The 19,365-nt window shown below is 40.8% G+C and overlaps 3 protein-coding genes across 3 annotated transcripts in view; all 3 read left to right on the forward strand.

Annotated features, from left to right (window-relative positions):
- The first annotated feature begins 1,974 nt into the window (after positions 1-1,974).
- On the forward strand, positions 1,975-8,249 carry LOC140948167 (uncharacterized). The gene is made up of 7 exons (XM_073397389.1): positions 1,975-2,056; positions 3,309-3,553; positions 4,281-4,444; positions 5,642-5,739; positions 6,363-6,421; positions 6,872-6,964; positions 8,067-8,249. The coding sequence occupies exons 2-7, from the start codon at positions 3,328-3,330 to the stop codon at positions 8,138-8,140; spliced, it is 714 nt and encodes a 237-aa protein (XP_073253490.1). The 5' UTR covers positions 1,975-2,056; positions 3,309-3,327; the 3' UTR covers positions 8,141-8,249.
- An 886-nt stretch (positions 8,250-9,135) lies between these two features.
- On the forward strand, positions 9,136-16,972 carry LOC140948152 (uncharacterized). Its single transcript, XM_073397375.1, has 7 exons — positions 9,136-9,249; positions 10,494-10,732; positions 11,435-11,615; positions 12,672-12,791; positions 15,675-15,733; positions 16,207-16,296; positions 16,899-16,972. Exons 2-7 carry the CDS (start codon positions 10,504-10,506, stop codon positions 16,970-16,972), a joined length of 753 nt encoding a protein of 250 aa, XP_073253476.1. The 5' UTR covers positions 9,136-9,249; positions 10,494-10,503.
- A 2,306-nt stretch (positions 16,973-19,278) lies between these two features.
- Positions 19,279-19,365, forward strand: part of LOC140947303 (uncharacterized) — a 3,767-nt gene continuing 3,680 nt past the window's right edge. The window contains exon 1 of the mRNA XM_073396362.1: positions 19,279-19,365. This exon is cut by the window's right edge and continues 428 nt beyond it. The gene's annotated coding sequence lies outside the window, so the exon portion shown is untranslated.

A 19,365-nucleotide genomic window follows, 5' to 3' on the forward strand; every position in this document is an offset into this window, starting at 1 on the left:
ACAAGTGTGTGTGTATTTTTTGTGTCACGGTGTGCCGATTCCGTGTGTTTGTGATGCAGTACTAAATCTAATACGTAAGACCTAACAGCCTGACAAATAATAAATATTTAGATGAAATTTTGGAACTAAAGCACTGTAAACATAACTAATGACTTTCTGGGGCATCAAAACAGCAAAGTAATTTAATTCCTAAATCCATTTTAATTTTTGTGGTGGGCGTTCATGGCCTACACATTTTTTACCAGCGTGTGGACTGACTAACACTATTCCTGTGTCGTCAGCTTCGTTTGGACGAGTAATAAACAGACGAGAATTATTGGATTAGCGGTGATGGTATCTAAAAGGGTGAACTTTGTTCTTCAGTCGTTCTTTGATGGAAAGGTGTAGCCTATCTTTTAGTTTGATTAACGTGGACCTTCCTACACAAGCCCGTAAGGTATGAGCGGATAAGAGTGCAACACGGCTCTTGAGACAAACATTTCGTCATTGTCTCGATTTTAGCCTACTTTGAACAACAACAAAAAACAACACTTCTAAAAATAAAGTTTGCAAAGGACGAGAACAAGGCAATAAACTTTGCGCTATCGGTGTCGGCTGGCAGATGTCTAAACAAGGCAATTTCATTTCCTTTTGCTCCAGAAGAACAAAAACATTGTCTTCTTTGATTGCCCCAAGTTCTTTTTAAAAATAAAAACAGTTTACCTGCCTAGTATGTGAAACATCACAATTCCTTGCTTATTTACTAAAAGACTTCTATTGTGAATTTTATTGGAAGTGACTGTCGTCAATTCGGCTTTCTTTTTTCTAAAAACATATAGAATAAGGAACAAACATTAATGGAGGCAAAGACCGGTTACTATTAGTTACACGTGATGGTACCTCACTGGACAAAATACAGAAAAACTTCTCGTGAGTTTTTATTTTCCCGCTGATAAGCCTTAAATGCAACCGCCGTTAACCGTAACACTGTACAAAAAGCCCTACTTCACTTAGAGTAGCAAAGTTATCCGCCCTATTTATAAGCAATCTTAGATTTCCCCTCCTCATCCCTCTATACAAGTGGGCAGTCTGGCACTATTTTTCGTATCCTCTCTTGTTTTCGTTTAATTTATTTCCGCTCTTTTTCTTAAATATGTAGCCAACATTTAGACATAGGCACTCAAACACCGTTAGAGTGCGAAGTCCCTAAAAATGGAAGCCTCGCCGTTTTTGTTATGTTCGTTCCATCTCTGGCATTTTAAAGATTTGTGATCCAGAAATTTGGCACAAGAAGGGACACGTTTTAAAATCCCCAGCTGCCCAGTGAGAGCCTGTGTCGTAAGAGAGAGCCAGAGATGCTCGTTCGCATAGCCGGTGAACAGGCTTTTTCATGATGTTTGGGGAAGGGGTGGCTCACCCTTTCCCTTCCCTCTCCTCGCGATTTTTTTACCCTTACCCCAAACAGCGAGCCTGTTCGCAGGCTATCGCTCGCAAGGACCAACCTCGTCCCCAGGGTATCTCGGGCGGCCGCCATGTTGGAACTGAACGAGAAGACCCTGGGGTCGAGGTAGGAGCAAGGACCTCTTCGCCAGGGTTCTTTCTGTTGCTTGGTAAAACCTTGCGAGAGTTTTGGAATATTTCTACAAACCAATAATTTTTTTAGATAACCCCTAATTTCGATGCTGCTAGTCGACGAAAAATTGATCATCAGAAGATAAACGAATATTATCCTGTATTAAATAAAACATAAGACTCGATACAATCAATGAAACCCCTTAAATTGCTGTTTTAATATTTTAACCTATGTTACAAATTTCAGCCACTACGCAAATTATTATGATACAGATCCTCACTTGCTCGTTCTTTTACGGACCTCGCTACTTCCACAAGTTACCCAGTACGGCCATTGCTGACATCGCTATAAAATACGTATTTTCAATGGAAATTGTCATTGTACTTCAGGTGGCTTCAAAGCAGATTTGCATAAATGCTCATATTACGTGGGGTCACGCAATATTGAACTTGTGGAGAGACTGCAAGATTAGGCTGATTTTCGCATTTTGTTACACATATACAGGTAATTACAAATACCGTAACACATATATAAATCTTGAACATGTATTATTTACTAACAACGCGAACAATGACGTGAATCGCTACAAAATTTACTTATTCTGATACGTCAACACATATAATTTAAAGCGACTGTCGACGGAGGTAGACTAGTCTGCATATTTACTGACGAGGCTGATAATAATAACTTTATTTAAGTCTCAAGCTTTTAGCTTAGCACAAGTGTTGAAACTAATTGGGAAACAGGTTCGATTAAAGTTGTGATCGAAAGAATCTACATGCAGGAGAAATCATGCTTCAAAAGAAATCAAAGTAAATACGAACTTGCAAATCGTGCGAGTTGCCCAATAAACAAACAGGCAGTTCTATTTTTTTCCCGCATCGACCCTCTACTGCAATCATTAAAGGGGAAAAAATAATAATGAGAAAAAACAGCAATTCCCGAAAATTATGTTGATGGGCCAGTCCGCAAAGGACTTACACTGCATTTTAATTCGAACACCTGAGTCGATGAAAGATGGGTTAATAATGTATTTAAAAAAAACGATTTCTTTTGTTTACAATTTTTTCCATTTGTCACTGCCAGCTGAAAAACTTTGAGGCTTTTTGTGGCTGAATTATTAGTGGAAAAGGTTTCGCCCCATGAAATACGGGGAAACCGCATTCGTGAATCCGGGAAATTTTCGCTTGTAGAATGAGTGGATTTTGGTCTTTGGAATCCGGAATACAGACCAAGTAATCCGGAATCCAAGTATTGGAAATTCAGTATCCGGAATCCGGAATCAACGGCGCGGAATCCAGAATCCACTACTGGCTTGGATTCCCTGGAGGTGGTTGCTAGGTTTTTAGGAGCCAGTAAGCTTGGTCAAGCTGAACTAATACGTCTTTGTTAACGTTGCTGTGGTTTTTAAAAGTACCAATTTACTACTCAATCAAACGCGATGTGAAGTGCAAAGCCTTTCTGGTCAGAAAACGAGTTTTACATTTGCATAAGAATACAAAATTCTTCATATTATGGCTTCGCAATCAGCCAAGCGTTGAAACAGAGCTTAATCGAATTTCGTTCAATTAGGTATGCCGGGTTGTACACCAGAGTTCTGGAAGGGTCTGTTTTTTATTGCAAGAATCTGTTTTATTTTTCTTTTCCAGGAGTAGGTTAATCAATTAAAAGTAGTACTCAGGCAAAAGCACAAGTCGTGATTTATGCGTTGTGCTACGTTGTGAGGTGTCGACTCTGAGGACCTTTTTTTCTACAGGATCGTTCGGGGACCTAAAATGTCACGCCCGTTGGGAACATGTCTGATATGGAGCATGGTAGCTGCTCTCTACATTCAGTGTGCCAAAGCAGACATCCGTATTCCCTGCCCAAGTGTGCAGAGGGACTTTTATCCCGGAGTTGCACCGCAGAATTCATCACCTCCTTATGTACTTAACGTGACTGATAAAGATGGTCGGCCTCTTCATGATTTTCATTTCATCGGTAGCGAAGTTATACACACAAGTAAGATATCCAGACACAATCAAAAGCAGTAACGGATTCCATAGACTACGAGTAGTCCCCATTTTTCCTCAGGGATAGTAAAGCGAGCGAAACGCGAGCGCGCGTGAAAATCATCCCACGAGAGAAAGGTGAGACGCGGCGGGGAGAGAGAGCTTGGGCTTTGTCTGTAGTCCCTCGTTTTACTCTCTCACCGCCGCGTCTCGCCTTTCTCGCGTGGGGTGATTCTCACGCGCGCTTGCGTTTCGCTCGCTCTACTATCCCTGAGGGAAATGGGGACTACTCGTTGTCTACGGATTCCATTTCTGGACCTGTTTGATTGAAACCCGCGAAGAACAAGGATTCTGTGTGACAAAATCCGTCTTTGGATTTTGCGTTCCGTGTTGCGGGGGTTGAGGTAAAAGGGGCGGGCTAAAAGAGGCTGCTCGTAGTTAATCGCTTTTCCTCCAGTTTTCATGCTCTTTTCGTTCAGGAACGCTCCTGTAAGAGTTACGATTCTTCACTTCCTTCAATGGGCCATTTCCGAGTTCCCCCAGGCCTCTGTATCAAAACGAGGTTAAGTGCTCAGCCTTTGATATGGAAATCATTTTTCATTCTCGTACAAATAAAACTCATCGTCACAAGAGAGGCTGTGCACTTGGCCTCACTTTGAAAGTGAGCGTTCTCGGAACTCGGAAGCGGCCTATTATTTCTATATTACTGATCTTTTTTTTTTGCATCACTGTTTAAGTCTCGCTGAGTGGCAAGCAAACCGGAAATGACACAGAGAAGTTTGTGGGGTTCATCATCAACATATACAACGACTTTACGGATGAACCAAGTGGAGATTTTGTGACACCCTTGCCTCAGGGGGTAAAGGAAGAGGAATGTCACTACGAAGGCAGGTCTTACATTGTAAGTCGCACACATTACATTCGCCGGTATAAACCAGTGACGGATCCAGGGGAGGGGTCCGGGCTCTCCCCCACCTCTTTATTTTAAGACCAAACTGAGGCCCGAAGGGCAGCAAAATTTTTCCTTGGAGACCGTCCCCCCCTTATCTAAGAGATGACCGGGATGCCTCCCCCCCTGAGGTCTGGATCCGGCACTGTAAACAGCACCGAAAATGTCGTCATTACAGATGGTCAAAGCTTACTAGCCAACTGGCAACATAAATTCTAGTGATTTAACTAGGGGGCTTTTGTAGTGATAAAACTAGCCTTAATTTGCGAATGTTTTGCTTGAAATTATTGACCAGACAATCTTAAGTTCTCCGTTTAACCGCGCTCTGGTCTGTATTTAATACTTTACTGTTTGGTTTCACATTCTACTATGTTTAATCATAACCAAAGTGAACATGATTTATAGATCGCCCCATATATAAGATAATCAGTCTTGCATTCTGGATTCCACGGCATTGATTCCAGATTCCAGCAATCTACATTCCTTGTCACAGGAAAATGGATTTTGATTTTCAATCGTTAGTGGGATTCCGGATTCTTTAAGCTGAGTCCAGGATTCCAAAGCCCAGAATGATCATAAGCAAAACGTTCTCGGATGGAGAGGAGAAGTCTTTTCCTCACGTTACCATGGTAGCAAAATTTTTGGATGACAACATGACGAAAACGTCACTTAAAAAGTGAACTCGCACTGTTTCAGACTTTATCGATCTTATTCAATTTCATTTAATTTTCTGGGGTTGAATTCGAAAGTACCATATCAAAGTTTAGAAAAAGGAAAAGGAAATTTTTGTGTTGACACCTACTCCATCAAAGCGGGCGCGAGAAATGAGGAATCGTGCAACGACAGCTAAGAGCTTGATGCACGTGCAAAGGTTTTTGTTTTGCTAATTATAAACCTATTGCTTTTTTGCCGTTCTCGTTGCCGTCGCCGCCTTTGTTGCTTAAGCTTCATTCATATTAGTGTGATCCAGAAATTTTGCTACCATGGTAACGTGATGTCATGCTTCCCCTCTCTATCCCGGGGTCCAAATTACCTCAACTGGGGAGATGTAGACACAGAGGGATGTGGGCAGTAATCTTTAACAAATTCCTTTCAAAATAATAATTAACGCGACTAACTACCTTGCGTGTGTATTTGTTTTTCTTTTAGAATGAAGTGGTAATGAACTCTACTGCAAAGGAGTGGACTAACCTTCAAATCCAGTGGAAGTCTCCAAGGAAGTACCCAGCAGGAAACATCCACATAAGGTGAGTATTGCGGGATTAAATTGGGTAAAAGGTTGGTGACGAACGTTACAACTAGCCGGCGAGACCATGCAGTGAAGAGACGTTAAGAATAAGGAGAACAGGGATGGACCATTACCGATGACCAAGTGTTTAAAATATTAACAAATTCTAGATCTTGGTTTAAATAAAATCAAAGGTTGTCACCACCACAACTGACAACATGTCGCGAACAAAAGTTTGGCAGATCGCGGCTTAGTGCGGTAACCTGTATAAAGCGGGCAGCTCATTAAGTAGCCTATTCCAGGCTTTTTTAGATCTTGGGGCGTCGAAAAGAGATGTGGGCAGATAAAAGAGTCAGGGAGTAGGGAAGGGGGTTCTTCACTCTACCGTCTGATTAAACGGACATCTTACACTAAACAGAAGCCTCCCCTGCCTGGTTTTTCCTTCCAAGTTTTTATTTTTTCTGTAAAACAAACCTGCGTGATTTAGCCGATAGCAAAGACCAGCGACTGCGGCCTCATAGTGTCCGCCCGCTCATAACAGGTTTCAAAATAAAATAAAAACAGAGAGCTTATTGGGCGTTAGTCAGTCTGAAGCATTCCAAGTGTGTGTATGTACTTTAGTCTGGATCGTATTCCTTCTAGGGCCAGTGTGATTAAGGAGTACGGTGTTTACTGGGATGGAATCAACGTGACTTTACACTGTAAGTCTTCGGTATCATGTTTGATCTCCCTGCACTAAGGCAAAAATGGCAATGAAGAGCTTGACGAAAATGAAACTGTTTTAAATTGATGAAACGTGGAGTAGGGTTGAGGTTGAGTAGGAAGGCTTGTTCTTATTTCTTGTAAAAAAAGCCATGCCCAGTGTTAAAAGACATTAAAAACTTTACAGACAACATTTTCACAGGGCCAAGCGAGCGTATTGTTTCAGTCTCGTCCCGGTGCGAGAATTGGACGAATTCGTGAGAGATTTATCCGGTGGATAGCGTTTCCTGGTGCCTGATCTGTCAAGACCACGGGATCATTATGAAGATTAGCACCTTTGGGACCAAGTGGACTGTCAGTAATAGAGATGTCCGTGAGGCGCGTTTTCTTATGGGGGTAACGCAATATTTTGAGTCTTAAGCTAATACTTTGCCCTTGATTTATTGCAGATGAGTGCCCTACGCCCGGTTGTTATCTTCCTGATGGATGCCCACACGGTCTTGCTAGAAATAAATATGGATGCATAACATGTGAATGCGCAGGTGAGTGCTGAGTGAAATGCGCATCGGTGATTAGCCGTGGATATTTAACAATCATAAAGGTTGAAAATACCGGCGTAAAAAATAATGAAGATGAATTACATTGCTTTTCATAATACGCCACTTTCACATCTCCCATAGTGCACCTCATTTGCACCCAACACTTTGCATAACCTTTGTTTTTCATTTCTCCTGTGTATTACAGCCGTCCCATGAGAAACTGAAAACAATGCTTATGCAAATAAGGTGCATTATGGGAAATGTGCAAGTGGGGTATAAACATACCCAGGAGGTCCCTAGTTTGGGTCTTATATCAAAGCGGCCTTCGTTTTGATAAATCAAAAGGTGTTGCTCTGTCATAACACTGTGTGTCATGTAAAATAGACCGTCTAACACAAATCAACTTCACAAGGCACCCTTATGCTGGTGCAACAGAAGGAGCCTAACACTTTATTGGATAACGCCGGTGCTGTCCATATCGTCTGCGTGCGCAGTGAATAGGTAGTCAGCGCAACCCTGTTGGAAAACTTAAGCGTTTATGATATACAGTGTTTTCACATGACGTCACGGCGGCCATATTGGTGTCCCAAAACAATGAAACGGCGGCCATGTTGATGTCCCAAGCCAATCCTCTGGGAGCTAAACTCTTTTCTTATGCAAACGCTTTCTTTTGTTCCAATAAATTTGCATAGATGCTGGCCACGTGAGTGAAAACACTCTATATAAGCCCCTTAGCGCAGCTTTAAAAATACGTACCATTCTGGGATTAAACTGTGCCCATCCAACCCGCTCCTAACGCAACATTTTGTTCTTAATTAGAAGTTAAAAAGTGTTAGCTTTGATTAGGGGAAGGGTAGGTACCAGAATCTAATACTGTTAAGGATTTTTTTAAAAGAAATCACCAGGTGCCCATTATGTGACTAGTGTGATACTTATTTTCCACCCATTGATTTTCAATCGGAAATGCAATAATTGTCGCGGTCTGCAATATTGTACTATTTGTACGTCTTCCAGCATACCGCATGCAATCAGATCCTACGCCTTGACCTCTAGTTTGAGCGTGTTCTGCCTCTGATCCCTGCTACAACTGTTTTCTTGTTCGCAGGTGTGGCAGCCATCACTGTCCAGTTTTCCAGTCTCCTCTTCATTGCGATCGCCTTGCTTTACAATTTCATGTAGAAATAGACTTTTCCCTTTGCTACTGGCTTTTGGCTGATCTGTTACAAAACACATCAGGGCGAGACGAAGGCGAGTTGTTTCGTTTTTAGCCCTTGAGGAAATAATGTCTCACGTTTCTTTTTCGATGCATCTTCCAGTTTTCGGTGCCTTGAAAAAATAAAACCATTTGTCGTTTGTAATTAAAATAAAGCGGGATTAGAAAATGTTTCAGTTTCAAACTATATTAATAATAGCTGGCACAACGTAGGCCCGATTTGCTACATTTGCAAATAATCATTTCAACAGACACAAAACTGAAGCGTATGTTGAGAAGTGAAATTTTGATTCAGTTAAGCAAAGTTGCTCTCTCGTCAGTTATAATCTATTATTTCAAAATACACCGATTTGTGATTGAAAGGAAACAAATTTCTTTAACTTAAATATTTAGTTTCACAGGAGTCCAAAATTAGTTACGTAGTCATGTACTTGAATGTTTTTTTCCGTGACCTATCACTGAACGCACGTTTTGTTTTTTTAAGATAGGAAATGTAGTAGTGTAGTATTGTACATTGCCAATAAATGCAAATTAATTATCTCACGCTACACTCGTAGTTTTATCTATTATTTTAACGTAAAAACGTTTGTTTCTGTGAAGAAACTGAGGGATGATTCTCATTTTGATTCTTAACTTTGTGCTCGGCAAAGTTTATCATGGAGCCCTCGCGCCAAGACAAGTTTATCAAGTAACTCATGAAACGCCGTTCGCTATATTTTAATTCACTTTCTCCACAAATCAAAAAGTCGTCCAGTTTGACTTAATTGCATAGCGTTTCAACCAGAGATCTCCAACAGTGTCAGTAAATCGGGACCGGCGAAGTTCTGTCGAAGGTAGCTCGAAGTTGTAGATCGTAGTAGTTCGACGTGTCAGATCAATCCTCGCTTTGAAACAGAGGCTTGACGCAACTAGAAAATGGCCTGTTGCAGATTTTTGGTGTCTGGCGTTTTTCTTCAGAACGAGGGTCGAGATGCGTGCCGCTGTGCATGTCTTTCCTTTATGTTTCGCTGCAAGCTTATATTGGCGAGGTTGTGCATGAAGACAACTTTTTTATTAGTACTTGTTGAATTCGAAGGTAAGTTATCAGTATAATTCATTTGCAATGATTTCGCCCTGTTTTGCAGTAGAATAGATGGAGATCTCGAAAAATATGTCAGTTTTTTGCTGGGAAAAGCTTTTTCTGCGGAAGTTTTTAAACCAAGTTTCTAAGATCACTGAAGCTAACTAGTGTTTAGTTGTCGTGATAGTCGAGCTATTAGGGAGCTTAAGCAAAGATGACGGCAACTAGAATGACAAAAAAGCAATGAGTGTCATAGATTTACTCAGATTAGCAAAACAGAACTTTGCACGTGGATCACAATACACTTCTTTGCCGTCGTTGCACGATGAATTTGGATTTATATGAGAATATAAACTGGGACGTATATCCGGATGTGTACATGCAGTAAGCTGCTGCCTGTATCAGAAACCAGTTTTGAAGAAAAAGTTTTCAAAAATGATTGCGTATTCTCTTTCTGATATATGCAAAATTGCCTTTCGTGCTTTTACGTGCGTTAATTAGTTAACGCATGCTGATTGCCTAAGAACATGAAAAACTCGAAATTTTTAACGAATTCAATTCATTTTCTGTTCTGATAAACTCATGAGAAGTACTTACCTTTCCCATAACGCAAGGCATTCAGTTCCTTACCTGTCTTTTGAAAGCCGAGTATCGTTTGTCTGTAAACAGAAGGACGGTTTGTCCCATTCGTATTTCGGCGTTTTTCTTCCATTGCCTGTGGGCAAATCCCATTTCTCCAGACTGATAACAGGCTAATCACAGTCCCCACTACTACCCGACATCAAGAACTGCTGTATAACAAATAACTATGTGTAGAGAGCTTTAGATTTGAGGACGAGAACGAGCGAGTACGAGATTTAACTTAAAGTTTTTGCGCGTGTTCTAACAAAGAACACCCCGGAAAGCTTCCTTTTTTTCTTTTTTTCACCAAAAAATTTATCACGGTTAATTTATACTGAAGGAGGTTACGCTCTCTCCCGATAGCAAAATGATAAAACGTCTCACATTTGATGACTCATTCCCGGCACTACGACATTCTCGCTAAAATTTGTAGTAGACTGACGATGGCCACAAATTTTCCCGCCAAAATGATGTTGGTTCGCCCGCGCGCACTACTTAGTATTAGCGGACACTCATAAGGGGTTGGAATCCCCTTATGAGTTTCTGGTATTAGTAAAATCTCGTTCTCGTAGTCGTCCTAGTCCTAGAATCTAAAGCTCTCTAGCGTTGAATGTACGAGCGCCTGTTTTCACCTGCAGGCCAAACGGCATGATGTCAACACCGACGTTAGTAACATGGCTTATATGGAGCCTAGGTGTGCTTTACGTTGAGAATGCCGAAGCAGACACTCGACTTCCCTGTCCAAGTGTGCAGAGGGACTTTTATCCCGGAGTTGCACCTCAGGATTCATCACCACCCTATGTACTTAACGTGACTGACAAAGATGGTCAGCCTCTTTATGATCTGCGTTACCAAACGGGAGATGCTACACACCTAAGTAAGATTCGGAGTGTGGGTACAGGAGAAAATTAGCTTGATTTGAAGGCTAATATTGAGCGTTTTCTCATGACGTCACTTCCGTTATTTTTGTGTCCCAATTGAAACGGCTGTCATTCCTGTGGGAGATGAACCTTTTGCTTACGTAAAAACTTTCTTTTGTTCCAATAAATTTGCATAGCTACTGGCCACGTGACAGGAAAGGCTCTGGGGTTATGTTTAGGGATATCCTTAGTTACACCAAAGGAATCCAGTACGTTCCAAGATGAAGCTGCTAAACTCTTCAATAAACCACCTTCATTAGTTAGAAACTGCTCAGATTTTAGTACTTTTTCTAAAGCGACATTTGACTATGTAACGGAAACTGAGAATTAACAAAACATAGCTGTACATAGTATAATTGTATTTTATTTTGTATTATACATAAATTTTTGAGGAAGGAGGGCATTGTTATCCTGACATAGTTTTTAGAATAGTTTCTTTTAAATTCCTAGTAATGTAATAGTTAGTCTTTTTGTTTTGTTTTTTGTTACACTTATTTTCTTTTATCATCCAGGTGAAGAGCCACCTTTATGGAAATATTGGAAATAAAGTTATTATAATTATTAATTTATTAATAATAATTATTATTATTTGTTTCCCAATGTCCTTCAATGTCATTCATTGATGTTGTTTCTCCATTTCCTATCTTTCATCCATTCAGTCTCGCTGAGTGGCCAGCAAACCGGAAATAAAACAGAGACGTTTGTGGGGTTCATCTTAAACGTATACAACGAGTTTGAAGATGAACCAAGTGGTCATTTTATGGCACCACTGCCTCAGGGAGTGAAGAAAGCAGAGTGTCATTACAAAAACCGGTCTTTTATGGTAAGTCGCATATACTAGTTTCATTTTTCACAACTCCATAAATCAAATTACAGTCAACTCTCTCGTCACTGACCATCCGGCTTGGTGTACAACAGAGTGGTCGCTTACTCGAGGTGGTCTTTTTCGGGAAAAATCAAGAAAATAACCTCAAACTGAACTGATTAACATAGTCACATAAAGTTAATACCTAAAAAGCTCAAACTTAGGCAAATTAAACTGCTGGCAATAACCTTGTACATCGAATAGCGCTTGGCGCTGTTGAAACTTTGTACATAACGTTTTGCAGCAATATTACAATCCACTCTTTTACATTACAGCCATTTTTCGTAAGTGAGTTGTTATAATATGTCAGCACGCTTTCTCACCGCTGTCAAAAGTGAACTTTTGTGACTTTTTCTTTCTCCTTCTAAACTGGTGCGGTCCCCAAGAAATCAACTCCTGGAAAATTCGCCTACGTTTGACATTTACAGCGAATTAGAACAAACGCGCAAAGTTTGAAGAAACGCGAATTCAATTTAAAAAAAGTGACGTTTTTGCTGCCGTCGCCGTCGTATATATAGTACGGCGAGACAATAGCCGTCGTGTACGAACACACGAAAAGAACTCTGGCGATGCTGTTCGCCGATTGGGCACAATAATACAAAGCATTTTTTGTGCCCAATCAGGAGCCAGTATTTACTTGACCGTTTGGAAATGGTCCGGTGACAATCGGTACCCAGGGGCTTTTCCGCTCGTGCTTGAATACTTTCGTCGCACCTTTTCTCCCGACCTGACGGACTGCCCCTGGGTCTCCGAGGATGATCACGTAGCTATGCGGGATGAAAATTTAAGGCAATATGAAATCCATTCACCAAAGCGAGTTTGAGCAGCGACGCTTTTGGGCGACGCACATCGACCTGAAGTGTATTTTTGCACTTTTCAGCCGTGATTTTGAATAAATGTTTGGTCAAATCATCACTATAAGAGAAAAAAAAATCTTCAGAGCATTAAAAATTGGTAGGGTCAAGGCAAGTTAAAAACAAAAAGGCTCACTTCCGGTTGACTAGCGTCGCTCCTTAAACTCCCTAATAAATCCTAACGAACACGTGTTTTCAGAATGAAGTGGTAATGAACTCTACTGGCAAAGAGTGGACTGATCTCCAAATTCAATGGAAGTCTCCAAAGAAGTACCCAGCAGGAAAAATTCACATCAGGTGAGGCTAGTGTGAATTGCAAAAATTGTAAAAAGGCGTCGCTGGCAAAATATTATGTTACCAGCACCAGTGAAGAACATCAGGTGTTGTAACTGGAAATAACCAAAGATTAGGGAGTGCAAGCGAGATTGATCAAAGGCCAAAACGCTTTAGCTCTAAAGTTTATACTTTCCTTTCATGTGAAAGAAGGTTAAAATGCGCGTGAACAGATTTCAAGTGTGAGAAGGTCCAAACGGGCATGATCAGAAAGCTTCTATAGCATCCATTCATTCTTTATAGTGGCAATAAAAGAAGAGGGCCAACATACGTGGCGCGCATGGGTAATAGGAACCTGAAAATTTGGATTGCGGACTCCTCTGGTGGCACACCTAAGAACGAGTGGGCCTATTCCGATTGTGCTAGGTAATTGCGGAAAGTTGCTCAAAGAGATACCAAAAATAATTCCCAGTCAAACAAGCTAAAACATGCTTACCTCCATCGATGTTAAGTTCATCTTCGATACTGCAAGTTAATCCACAGGCGGCCCAAACTCACGTTGCAAGGGAAGGGTGATGGTGAGAACAAAAATGGCGGACATTTCACTCGTTTCGCCAGGAAGAATTAGGCGAACTATTGGCTAAAAAAAAGCAAGAACAGCGTGAAGATAACTTGAAGGGCGACATTTGCTATTTCGAGAATATTTGAGGAGCTGAACAACCCTTAAGCTTCTAAACTGGCCGATTAACCACAGGCGGCCCAAACTCACGTTGCAAGGGAAGGGTGTAAATAATGTAATTTACATAACATAGGTGACGCGCCGGTGTCGCGTTACAGGCGACCGTTGAACACATAAGAGACTTTGTATGAGAAATATATCACTGACATCTACGCACACTAAATAACGCTAAACCTTACTTTTTCGTAAATGAATTGAATAAAAAAGACTAACCTGCAATGTATTCCACTGGTTTTGGTGTCTGTTTGTCGTTTTACTGTTTTTTTGGCTTTATTGCGTAACCACTGTTACTCCTTTCATAGAACGAAGTGAAGGCTGGTCACTTCGATCTGTCGGGGTCCTGGACCAGTCGCAACAAGAATGCCGTTTTTTTCGCCGAAATTCAAATCCGCTGCACATTTTTCAGCTCCGGCCTAAGAGGGAAACCTCTTCTTCCTCTCTGAGAGATCGGCTCGAAAAAAGATCCATAATTTCCCCATTAAATCGAGCCATTTGTGCCGGACTTCGAGGCACGTCTGGCTTTCGTCCAGTACCTGTGACCACTGTTGCGCCTACCAACTAATTTGCATTATGACAATCAGCACTTACACAACGGGTGCAAGCACTCGCTTTTTCACAGTGCCAGGGACTAGTTGACGTGTCATTTCCGCCCTGTCACCCGTCGTGTAAGTGCTGATTGTCATAATGCAAATTAGTTGGTAGGCGCAACAGTGGTCACAGGTACTGGACGAAAGCCAGACGTGCCTCGAAGTCCGGCACAAATGGCTCGATTTAATGGGGAAATTATGGATCTTTTTTCGAGCCGATCTCCCAGAGAGGAAGAAGAGGTTTCCCTCTTAGGCCGGAGCTGAAAAATGTGCAGCGGATTTGAATTTCGGCGAAAAAAACGGCATTCTTGTTGCGACTGGTCCAGGACCCCGACAGATCGAAGTGACCAGCCTTCACTTCGTTCTATGAAAGGAGTAACAGTGGTTACGCAATAAAGCCAAAAAAACAGTAAAACGACAAACAGACACCAAAACGCAGTGGAATACATTGCAGGTTAGTCTTTTTTATTCAATTCATTTACGAAAAAGTAAGGTTTAGCGTTATTTAGTGTGCGTAGATGTCAGTGATATATTTCTCATACAAAGTCTCTTATGTGTTCAACGGTCGCCTGTAACGCGACACCGGCGCGTCACCTATGTTATGTAAATTACATTATTTACACCCTTCCCTTGCAACGTGAGTTTGGGCCGCCTGTGGTTAATCGGCCAGTTTAGAAGCTTAAGGGTTGTTCAGCTCCTCAAATATTCTCGAAATAGCAAATGTCGCCCTTCGAGTTATCTTCACTCTGTTCTTGCTTTTTTTTAGCCAATAGTTCGCCTAATTCTTCCTGGCGAAACGAGTGAAATGTCCGCCATTTTTGTTCTCACCATCAAAACAACCTGACCACGTCCCCAGATCATCTCGGTTAACGGTTCAATAATCCGCAAATTTGCTGCACTCTCAGCAACGTCTGATTCGACCGACCGTTAATGCCGTGCAGTGACGTCACTACCCCAAAACTGGGTAGTGATTTTGAACGGTAGATTGTCTAAACATTCGCAAAATTATGTAAAATTATGAGAAATTTTAGCGACATTGTCGCTTGATATAAGGTGTATATAAGGTGTATATTAGGTGTAGATGTATATAAGGTGTATAGAGGTGCATATCACGTGTGTATAAGTGTATATAGAGAGTAAATAAGGTGTATAGAGGTGTATATAAGTCGATATAAGGTTTGTATAGAGTGTATGTAAAAGTATATAGATGTATACAGGTGTATATAGAGTTTATATGTCGATGACGTGGGCATGACATTATAAACATTTTAGGCCTAATTATCGCTCTTAACAGTTTATTACATTAAGACTGTTACATTAAGGGCAAAATGTTATTACATTTACGACTTTATTACATTTAGGGTCGTTTTACGTTTGGGCCTTCTAAACAATATTTTGCAAAGAAAAAAAAAATCCCTGCCAAAAGTTTGGCAGATCCTGATACCAGAAAGAGAAATTACAAATTTTGTTCGTTGCGTGAATATTGAAATTGCATTGATCAAAGTTGCTTTTTAGCTTCATGGGCGTTCAAACTCAGTGAGGGAACGTGCTTGAGGTCATTATTTTTTCCTTTCTCTTCAGGGCCAGCGTTATTAAAGAGTATGGTGTTTACTGGGATGAAATTGGTGTGACTTTGAACTGTAAGTCTTCAGTTTTCTCTGCGTCTCTGCATAGAAGGAGAAATAGTACTTTTCCAGGCGGGCACATTGTCCTTTTCGGCTTTTTAGCCTTCTTTCGAGTAGAAAATGGCGGTTAAATTCGCACTTGTCAACTGCAGTAAATTGGCAGGACTTAGGGCGACGTCGAGGTTGAGCTGGGAGGACTTCTGAACATTGCTTCAAATATCTTGGCCATTTTCTCTGCATTAAGGTTTCGAAGGGAATATTATGTTCCCCTTAGCTAGCAGAACACTGTCAGGTGGATTTGTCAAAACATGTTGAAGGCGCCTTGCAAGCTTGTTGAAAGTTTTATTCGATATCCTTTTGCCTGTTGGCGGATGAATGTTAGAGGAATGCTTAAACGGGCCTCGAAATACAGGCTAAACGTACTATCAAACAAGTTTTTTTTAGGTATGATAATATTTGTTATTAATAATAACTCTTGATTACTGCAGTCTGGTGCCCTAAGACTGGTTGCCGTCCTGAAATCTGCCCTCATGGTTTTGTAACAACCAAATTTGGATGCATAACATGTGAATGCGCAGGTCAGTATAGCTGCTTCTCCAACAGGGTTCCGTTTGGTGTTTGTTTCTGTTCTGCCATGAGCTACGTAAGGACCGCTATCATTCACTCTATCCAGCATTTCCCCTCGAGGTCTTCCAGGTGGTCTCCCTCCTTATATTCCGTTGGGAATTACAATAAAATAGAAATAATTTAATAAACAGACTTCTTTGCGGAGGAGAGTCATTAAAGGAAGTGCGTGTGGATAAATGTGGTTTTCGCTGGTTATAAACAATGCCATTTTTTCAATTAACGCAATTGCCTAATTTTATTAATAAGACAGCCTATGAAAACAATATGAAGCATCCACTCTCTGAATTCAAGATTGAATAGCGTTTGTGTATATTAATATTAGTAATTTATCTAGATAAAGAAATGTTGAACGACCCATGCTTAGGTCAGGTATTAACCCTTAAAACAAACACGCGTGGGTTTTCGTGTCTAGCGTGTTACGCTCGACAGATTATGAAAAAAAGAGACTGCTCGTAGTCTAGCCTGAGTGAAGTTAAACTGCAAGTTGTATTACACCGTAAGTTCTGTTTTGGGCTTGTGTACTCTAAGCTACATTGTTTTTTCTTGTTTGAAGGTGTGGCAGCCATTACTGTCCAGTTTACCAGTTTGATTTTGAGCGTTTTCGCCTTGAATTACAGTTTCATGTAACACAGAATCCTCGCGAGCGTCTGTCGGGCGTCTGTCACGTTAACCTCTGTTACAGAATACAGCAGCTGACTAGCGACAAGACTACACAGAAGCGATAAGATTACACCCCTTGCTCTGTTTCAATTTCTGTACCCATTTTAGAAAACTTTCAAATGTTATGTTTCTTTTGTTAAAATACTTCCAGCAGTAAAAACATCAGACCGAACCTTTTGCGGTGGGGCCTCGGTATATTCCCCGCTTTTTATACAAGCTCAGGAACCTAGGCATGTTATGTCTGATATGGCTTTGTAGCAGTTTTTTAGCGGTCCGAAATACTCCTCATTTGGGGGCTGGAGAGCAAGAAAAGATAATACCTGATTATTATATACTAAGCAAGCATGTGTCTGCTAAAGGAATGCTTTTATAGCAGTAGTATAGGACAATGTATGCAGATTAGAGAATTGCAGTGGAAACTGTTACATTTAAAAACAAAAAAAATGATAAAAAAAACAAAGTTCCGTTATTTACCCTAGGCAGTGTTTGTAGCACTAATGCTGGTGAGGCCGAGCAAATTCCTGAAACAAATAATTTAAATCAAACTTAACATGGTTAAGAATCCCAACTGGCCGGAGGGAAACCTGTTGGCTATTTACAAGCGTGGTCGAGGATTTGAACTCGGGACTAATCCCCGGTCATTACAAGAAAACAGCCAATCAGAGCGCGCGTACTATCGTAGCCATATAATAAACATACATTATACATGTTATTAAGGATTCTTAAGATGTTCCTTGACCCTTACAACACAGGAAAGGATGATTTGGATGTAAAAGGATGATTGGCTTTTTGGATTATGGTTTGGGGTAAGAGGCAAGGGAGAAGGTGGCACTGGGGTGTGGCTACTGTTTGACTGCCAATTATTTCCACCCTTCCTTGAAAATTATACACATCTCTACACAGCGTCAACTTCGTAGACCCTTGCTTTCCTGAGTCACAATGCACATGCGGTATTCTGTTGCTGGTTTTCACTCAGTCACGCATTCAAAAATAGAAATCCAAACCGATCATACAATACATTAAGTCCAGAAACTGGAAATAAAAGAAGGTAAATATACAAAAAGCCTCGCCAAGTTTCAGGGCGGTGCAATCTTTAATATGCGAGATATTCGGAGAATATAACCGAGATGACATGCGGCTTTCTAACACTAAAGGTATTTTGCAACAAAAAAAAACTTTGTGGTTTATTGGTGTTGAAGTAAAACATGAGACGAGGTTGGAGATCTAACGTTAAACACCGTAAAAATGGTAGTTAAAATGGTAGTTCCTTAGTGGTGCCTTCCCCCCCCCCCCCCACCTTTAAGAAAAATCCTGGATCCACCCCTGATGGAGCTTCACGATCCTCCATGCATGAAATTACTAGGCCATAAATTGTCTTTATCCCCCTCTTTGGAGCTATTACTCAGTTTTCACTTCTGCATCAGCGCGTTCTCGCACACCATCAAACGCAAGGGAAACGTGACATTGAACTGTGATCGTTCTTGGGAGCTGGAGTTTGTGTTCTCTTCTAGAAATACAGGTAATGTACACCACTTGCTTAAAGCCCAAACATGTACGTTTGACTTCACAGCTTTAAAGATCTTAAAACTAACTCGATCTGCGAAGACTTCGAAAGCGTTAATGCACACAATAAACTCATGTTTAATATCTATGCTGGGCAACGGATTTTCATTTTTCACTGACCAAAATCACTGTAAATCGTGATCGTGCACCTTTTCAACGGACGCCAACTAAAAAACACAACAAAATAAACTATTTAGTCTCGTATATAATGCATCAGGTAATGAGCTCCTGACTACGTTCTTTTGTAGGACAACAGGAAAAAAGTCGCTGTTATTGACGTGCATGGGTATCTAAAAACAATAATACGTGCTTGAATAACGCATGAATGACCAACCGTTTCCAAGTCAGTTAAAACGCAAGATAAAAATTAGAAAGGAGTTTCTTTGATTTTTGTTGTTATTTTAAGTCTTTATTTCATTGGTTTCTTTCATTTTATTCCGCAGCCACTTTGGCTGCTTAGTGACTCTGGGACATATCTTAACATGTCTTACAAATTCAACGTTCCAATAGGGCGTTTCAACGTTAAATGAAGGTCTAACAACATGATGGTCCAACATCACTCAAAAACATCCACAAACATCCAATTAGAAGTTGTTTCTCACGGCAACTTTTACATCTGTTGTGGACGTCGTCCTATGATGTTACCGTTCAAATAAAACCTCTTGGGCAGAACTTTTGCACGGTGCAATTCATTTCTTAGGGTTTTGCAAACCGAAATAAGATTCTTTTTGTATTGAGTTTTGTTTATATTAGCCACCAGGAGGAGTGAAAGGTTTCGCTAAAGGAAGTTTGACTGC

The sequence above is a fragment of the Porites lutea genome, chromosome 9 (genome assembly GCF_958299795.1).
Source record: "Porites lutea chromosome 9, jaPorLute2.1, whole genome shotgun sequence".
Taxonomy (NCBI): domain Eukaryota; kingdom Metazoa; phylum Cnidaria; class Anthozoa; order Scleractinia; family Poritidae; genus Porites; species Porites lutea.